Consider the following 8,365-nt stretch of genomic DNA (forward strand, 5'->3'; position numbering starts at 1 on the left):
GCTACAAAATTAATATTCAGAAATTGGTTGTATTTTTATACACCGATAACTAATGATCAGAAAGAGAAATTAAGAAAACAATCCCATCAACAATTGCATTTAAAAAAATAAAACACCTAGGAATATATTCAACCAAGAAAGTAAGAGACAGGAACTCAGAAAATTACAAGGCATTGAAGAGAGGAATTAAAAAAGATACAAATAAATGGAAGCATATACCATGCTCATGGATAGGAAGAACTAATATAGTTAAAATGTCCATACTACCCAAAGCAATCTATAGATTCAGTGCAATCCCTATCAAAATACCAAAGGCATTTTTCACAGAACTAGACCAAATAATCCTAAAATCAATATGGAACTATGAAAGGCCCCAAATAGCCACAGCAATCTTGAGAAAGAAGAATAAAGCTGGAGATACCATGCTACCTGATATCAAACAACAATACAAGTCTATAGTAATCAAAACAGCATGGTATTGGCATAAAAACAGATCAATGGAACAGAATAGAGAGCCCAGAAATGAGTCCATGCCTATATGGTCATTTAATCTATAACAAAAGAAGCAAGAATATACATTGGGGTAAAGACAGTCTATTCAATAAATGGTGTTGGGGAAACTAAACAGATACATGCAAAAAATGAAACTGGACCCCCTTCTTACTCCATATACAAAAATAAACTCAAAATGGATTAAAGACTTAAATGTAAGACCTGAAACCATAAAAATCCTAGAAGAAAACCTAGAAAAACCATAAAAATCCATAGAAGAAAACATAGGCAGTAAACTCTCAGACATTATTCTTAGTAATATTTTCACTGACATATCTCCTGGGGTAAGGGAAACAAAGGAAAAACACACACAGATGGGACTATATCAAATTAAAAAGGTTTTACACAGCAAAGGAAACCATCAACAAAACGAAAAGACATTCTACTGAATGGGAGAAGATATTTGTCAATGATACATCTGATAAGGGATTAATATCCAAACTTTATTTTTAAAAACTCATATACCTCAACACCAAAAAAACCCAAACAACCCAATTAACAGTTGGGCTGAGAACCAGAATAAACATTTCTCCAAAGAGGACATACAGATGGCCAATAGACATATGAAAAGATGCTCAATGTCACTAATCATCAAAGAAATGCAAATAAAAACCACTTTGAGATATCACCTCACATCTGTCAGAATGTCCATTATTAATAAATCAATAAACAGCAAGTGTTGGCAAGGATGTGGAGAAAAGGGAACCCTTGTGCGCTGTTGGTGGGATTGTAAATTGGTGCAGCCACTATGGAAAACAGTACTATGGAGTTTCCTCAAAAAATTAAAAATAGAACTACCTTATGACCTAGCAATTCCACTCTTGGGTATTTATCCAACAAAATCCAAAACACTAATTCGAGAAGAGTTATGTACCTGTATGTTCACTACAGTGCTATTTACAATAGCCAAGATATGGAAGCAACCACAGTGCCCATCAATAGATGAATGAATAAAGAAATTGTGCTACATATATACAATGGGATATTAGTCTGCCATAAAAAAGAAAGAAATGTTACCATTTGCAACAACATAGATGGACCTACAGGGTATTATGCTAATTGAAATAAGTCAGACTGAGAGAAATAAGACAAATACCATATGATGTCACTTATATGTGGAATCAAAAGAACAAAATGAAGAAACAAAACAGAAACAGACTCATAGATACAGAGAACAAACTGATGGTTACTACATGGGAGGTTCATCTGTAGAGAACTTAAAGGCATCGTGCTGAGAATCTGCCCTGATCTGAAGCCCTTTTGTGAAGGAGATGCTCCCCTAATAGAACCTGTTGAGCAAGGTGTAAAATAAGGCCACAGGTATCCACATGAGGAAGTGTGCAAGTAAGCAGTTTTACATGAAGGATCTTTCTACAAAAGAATAAAACAAAGTAACTTTTTCTGGGAGAGCAAGATGCCTAACACTTAATGGAGCATTCAGCACATGGGATCCCAAACCACACCTGACACTGTGCAAGATTTGTTCAACAAGCATGTTTTGCTTATTAGAGTTTGCAAATCAGGCAAGTCCTTTTCTGTTTTGTGTTTGTTTTCGGCCCACAGAGCATTTGTAAAATAATTAGGAGGATTCACATTAGCAGGCTGAATGTCTTACTACTCTTTAAAAATCAGGAGGTTTGTCAACCCTGGTCCACGTTCCCATATAGCAACAGTCAGCTAGAGCTGAGCAGTGGGTGCCCCCTTTACTCTGGACATGGTCTTTCACTCCAAATCCAGCCCAAACCCCCCATTTGTTTTACCTGTTTAGTCTTTTTAAGACATTTTTTAAGGCATTTTTCTTTGGAACCCCTACACTCAGGTTACAAAGAAGACGTGGTCCCTGTCCTCAGCAGTTCACCTGCCTTCTTCCCAGCCACATATCATTGCTCTTCCACATGCATTCCTGGGTATAGTCAGACTCAGGCCCCTGACCCCTCACCATGCCTGAAGCCTCCCCACATAGGAGTTTTGGTTTATGCCATTTGCCACCTGGGATGTCCACCTTTTACTATTGAAATCTTATGTAAACCCCACTATTGTAATCTTTTCATTCTTCAAGACTCTTCCTCTGCTCTCCAAAAAAAGACAATTCAACGACAGGTGTTGACAGAAGAGGCCAATAAACGAGGACGGCACAGGCCTCTTGCTCTCTGTGCCATACAACCCAAATTCCCATGTGCCACGTGGTGGGAGAAAGCCGAGGCGTAGTCCACTGCTCTGCTTAGGAGAGCAAGCAAAAGGTTTTTCTAGATCAGGTCTCTTTTTCCTCATTTTTAAAAAGGCGAATAATCTCAAAATAACCAGAACTGACTGCACATAGTAAAGTGGATTCTCATTGTTTGGGGTTGTCTGGGGGGACAAAAGTTTTTCTATTTAGGTTAGTTTGGCCAGTTCTTGGTGCTACTCAAGACATCTCCTTGCCTCCAAGTTTTTTACACATGCCTTTATGGCTCTGTCAGAGAAAACGAATCAAAAGAAAATTCTTTTATAACATAGCAAACATGCACTTCCTAGAAAGAAATAATGTGCATGGGATGGGTTTTTTTTCTTCCCTAAACTGCTTAGATACAGGGAGGCAACCCTCCTGAGGCCCCTAAAGTGCTGAAGGCAGCGTCACATGCAACGTGTCCACTCTCGTTCCATTTCTGGATGAGCTGATGCAATTTCAAGGCACAGGGCTGGGCCAAGACTCATTCTTGCCCAACAGTTTCCAAATTCTTCCAGAGTGGCTGCTTCTGCAGCGCCTGGTAAATCCTAGAAATCTTGCCGCCTGCGGTTCAGGAATAATGAGTTTGCAGCCACCAGCTCTGAGTGCCACTCTGTGAATGGGCCCTGCATGCCAGTTGGAAGCGCTCACACCTCTCAGGCTGCTGAGGGTGACCCGACTGACTTGATGCTACTCTCCTCCAGGAGACGGTCTTGGTCCTGTACCTTGGCTCCGGCTGGCACCCAGGGATCTCACGATTGAAACGAAAGAGGAAAGGAAGCCGACTTCTGTCCCCCTTGCCAAGTGACCGTTCCCACCCTGTCAGTCCCTGCCAGACCTTAGATGTTCAAAAGCCGCATCTTTGGCCCGTTTCCCCGAAGAAGACAATGGCTCTCTTAACAAGCCCCATCCAGGACCCTCCCCGGACCCTTCTCGGCAGTCTCCCAATTTTTAAAATGTTGTCTTGGCTTTTAGCTGTATAAACATCGCTGCCCATCCCCAGCCCCGCCGCCCTGCCCTCCAGCCCCGGGGGAGAGCCGGGACGCTGGCCATTGCGGGACTCACCCGGCCGGTGGAGAAGCGCCGGAGCGCCTGGCAGCCTCGCCGCAGCATCGTGGATGGGAGCGCTGGCGCGGGCGGCGCGGTAGCACCGGAGGTAAGCGTGCAGCTCAGCCGGGGCGCGGCCTGCAATCTCGAAGCCCGGGGCGGCCGCGCTCGCGGCCGTGCGATAAGACAAGCCCAGGCCCACTACCTCGTCCCCTCAGCTGGCACGGCGCCGCCCCCTGAGGCAGGCACGGCACCGCCCCCTCCAGCTGGCAGGGCTCGCGGCCAATCCCGTGCGACTGGGCGGGGCGTGCGCGCGCCGCCGGGAGCCGCGCGCCTCAGAGCAGTTGCTGCGCTGATGCCCAGCGGGGAGGATCTCTCCGGGCGGCTGTCTCGGTTCCAGTCCTGGTTCAGGAATTTACTGGCTGTGGGACCTTCTATCAGTTACTCAGACTCTGAGGCACTTAATAGTCAGTCTGCCTTAATAGTCTATCTGACACTCCAAGTCGTGTCCCTAACACCGTCGTGAGAAGGCAAGTGTGCATCGAGCTGCGAAATTTAAGGGGTGGGGGCACCTTCGCTATGTAAGGATCCTGATACCTATCTCGTAGGCTGATAAGAGGATTTCATGAGAGACTGTGTATAAAGCACTTGGCAAAGGGCCTGGCACAGAGCAGGTCCCCAACAAATGATAGATAGATAGATAATACCTAGATAGATGATAGATAGATAGATAGATAGATAGATAGATAGATAGATAGATAGATAGATTCCTTTTTCTTCACCTCTCTAGAAAAAACGCTCCAGCGTGCTTTAGCTGAGCACTTGTCTCAACAGAACTCCTTAGCCTGAGGCCATCTTCAATTTGGTATTACTCTTATATCTTGCTGCTCTTTTGCACATATAATTCAGCCTAACTAGTAATTGCAGATTCTTTCCTAGACAACACTTCCCTGAAAAGTTTGTCACCTGTCACTTGTCACCATCTCAGCATGACCAAATTCCTTCTCTTCTTAAAAGTATGGCTCAAATGATGCCCCCTGGAGGCATTTTTCCTGATTCTTTCCTCCCTAACCTCCTCATTCCCCCAAAGTAATCTTTTACTCCTCAGAACTGGAAGGATTTTTTTTTTTTTGTCTATGCATCTCTTACGATGTCTTAATCTGTTACTGGTATTTATGTACCTGCCATCTTCTCTAATGGGAGCTCTTTGCAGGCTGAATATATGTCTGATTTATTAGGATTTACAGTATCAATCACAAAGCAGAGCTTTAAAAAGTACATGTTGAAAGAGCGAATGAATGAATGTGTTTAAGAAGGTAAGAGGGAGAGAAAAAGAACTATCCTTAAAGCTTGGAGAATTGCAGCAAACATCCAGGGTTTTGCTTTGGGAACTGTCCCCTCGCCAATTCAACCCATATCCCTGTCTTCATTCTGTGACTTATTTTAAACTTCCAAATATTGAAATTCATTTTACTTGTTCTCATTTGTATAAACTGGGAGGGGTGGGCAAGGAGTGTGGTTTTCCTTAGTGGAGGTTTCATAATTATATAGTCTAACTCCTAATATTATAAAATGAGTTTATGTTCACCCAAATATAATGAAATATTCACGGTGTCTGAGATTTTCTTCTGTAAGAACCAAAAGTGTAGTCCTCTTGATAATTGGATATTAGACCAGATACAATTAGAGAGTCAGACAAAAAAGGCTCTGCCAATCGAGATTTATATACCCAGCAAAAATGGAGATAAAGTAAAGTTATTTTTAGAAACAAAAACTTGAAGGAATTTGTCATCAGCAGACACACAATAAAGGGACTATTACAGAGCATCTTTCAAGTAGGAGGAAAATTACCCACATGAAAGCCTGGAAATGCAGGAAGGAATGAAGACCAAAAGCAAAAAGGCAAATAGATGAGTGAATGTAAGTGAACATTGGCTGTATGAATTGAAATAATAATAATAATGTCTTGTGTGTGTATATATGTATATATATATATATATATATATATATATATATATATATGTATGTATATATATGTGTGGATAGCGATGCATGCACGCTATATACATGTATGAAAATATATGAACAACAATAAAAATTGTTGGATATGTTTGGAGGGCTTGGAAGAATGGAATGTTCATTAGGCAGAAAGATAATAATCCCAGATGGAAGTTCAGAAATGAAGGAATGAAGAACAATGGAAAGGATAAATATGCGGGCAAATTTAAGTTAATATGAATTGTCTAAAATAATTATAGTAATGTTTTATGCAGCTCCTAAATACATACAATTAAAATACATGACGAGAATAGCATACGATTTTTAGGGAGAGAAGGTAGAGTGAAAGTGTTCTAAGGCCACTGCATTGCCTTAGAAATAATAAAAGTACTAATTTATGTTATACTTTAGTAAGCTAAGGATGCATATTATAATCTAGTATAATCACTAAAAGAATAGTAATACAATGTATAACTACCAAGTTAGTAGAATGTAAAACTACTATCGGATAATAGAACAATAAAAAAATCAATTCAAAAGAAAAGAATGAGGAACATGGAATAGGCAGAAAAAATAGTAAGAAACAAGCAACATGTTAGATTTAAGCTTAAATATACCAGTAATTGCAGTAAATGAAAATGGACTAAATACTTTATTTTTTTTAATTCGCATATGAAGTTCTGTACACTCATTCTTAGCACCTCCCCACACTCCATGGAGAGTCATATATGTCATTTATTTAATCTATTCCTGCTGCCAGACATTAGGTTGTTTCTAGTCTCTTTCCTGAGCAACCTTCAGTAAATGACCAGTCTTCGTCCTCACAAAAGGATCCAGTCAGGTCTTTAGGATGAGGTATGGTTTCTGAACCATAGGGAGCAGTTTAAACACTAATGCATATCACCAGATTACACCTAAAAGGTGGGATACAAAAAGTGATCCTTTTCTTAGCAACTCTGGGGATTATCATCAACCTTTATAAAATGTGTATATTTTAATTTTCTTTATTTAAACTAAACAAGAAAACCCAGTTCAACCATTTCTAACTGCTTTAATTAAAAGGCAAAGCTTGTCAGATTGCTTAAAAAACAAAACTCTTACAAGGGAGACTCATAAAATGTAAAGTTCAGAAAGTGATTTTTTTAGAAACCACCCAAACACTAACCAAAAGAAAATGTTAATCTGACAGGAAGACATAAAAATTTTAAATTTGTATATGCTTAATAACAGTCTCAAATTTTATAAAGCAAAAATGATCAGAACTTCAAGGAAAAATAGACAAACCTGCAAGTATACTTGAAGATTTTAACATACTTTTCTTAATAACTGATCGAAGCAGGCAAAATACTAGCAATGACACAGAACATTTAAATAAGATGATTAATGCACTTGACCTAATTAACAAATACAGAAGCACACAACTACCAAATACACATTCTTTTTAAATGCGTACAAGATATTTTCAAAAATTCACCATATGCTAGCCTCTAAACACTTTAAATCATAGAGTATGGCTCTGGCTACAGTGGAATTCAGCTAGAAATCAACAACAAAAAGATAATTGGTGGCATCACCACTTCTTTGGAAATTATAAAATGCACTTCTAAATAACAATAGGGAAAGTTGCTGGAAGAGATGGTATGTTATTTGCCTTTCCCAGTGTCTGGTGTTTGAGGGAGTACCGTGTCTATAGACATTCCCAAGACATTTTTGCTGAGATGAAGGAAATGAGAGAAAAGTGCTTAGTCTAGAGAAAGCAAGAAGCAAAGTTGAAAGCAAGTTACCCTTATCTGAGATGAAAGTTTGGGGTTAGTATAACTGCTTTCCTGTGACCCAAAATTATAGCAGATGACAACCTTGAGAATATCCACTGACAGATCTTCAACTGCAGGAAGTATGACTGACCGATGGGTTCACTTGTTGTGCTCCAAAATTGATCTCCACATTCACACTGAGTCCATGCCTCCCATGGGTTACTCCCAGCCAATGACCAAGAGGGCCAGGTATACTAAGGCAGGTCATTCCTGGGAGATGTAGATCACGGTCATGAGGTGACTCTCTATTGGCCTACCAGATTTTCTTTGAATTTCATAGCAGTTTAATACTCTTCCCTAGCCTACTTTCCTTCCTTCTCTCCTTCTCTCCTGAATTGCAGCCTAATGGGTGTCTTAGCCTTCCCTGGCTCCCCTCTCCCTTTCCTCTCACAGCTGTTTCCCCTAATAAATCCCTCCCATGTCTAATCTCATCTTGGCATCTCCTTCTTTGAGGACCAAATACATACAATAAAAAGGATCAACAACACCAAAAGTTGGTTTTTTGAAAATAAAATGGATCAACTTTTGAGGAGATTGATGAAGAAAAAATAGAGAAAGCAGAAATAATAAATATCAAGAACAGAGAAGTGAACATTAGACCAGATCATACAGACATTAAAAACACAAAATGAGACTTCCTTTTAAGTTATGATAATCCTTTTCAGCAGAACAACGCTCATCAAGAATAGTTAGTATATTTAGATAAAAAATTTTAACACATATCTGAAGGCATCAGAAGACTTATGCA

At 40.0% G+C, this 8,365-nt stretch overlaps 1 protein-coding gene across 1 annotated transcript in view; it reads right to left on the reverse strand.

Moving 5' to 3' along the window:
* ALDH1L2 (aldehyde dehydrogenase 1 family member L2) overlaps positions 1–4,017 on the reverse strand; it is a 52,850-nt gene extending 48,833 nt beyond the window's left edge. The window contains exon 1 of the mRNA XM_019728462.2: positions 3,824–4,017. Within this exon, the coding sequence (XP_019584021.2) occupies positions 3,824–3,871 (48 nt within the window). The 5' untranslated portion in view covers positions 3,872–4,017. The remainder of the gene's footprint in view (positions 1–3,823) is intronic.
* Positions 4,018–8,365: the final 4,348 nt, after the last annotated feature.

Source organism: Rhinolophus sinicus, linkage group LG02, assembly GCF_036562045.2.
Source record: "Rhinolophus sinicus isolate RSC01 linkage group LG02, ASM3656204v1, whole genome shotgun sequence".
Lineage (NCBI taxonomy): Eukaryota > Metazoa > Chordata > Mammalia > Chiroptera > Rhinolophidae > Rhinolophus > Rhinolophus sinicus.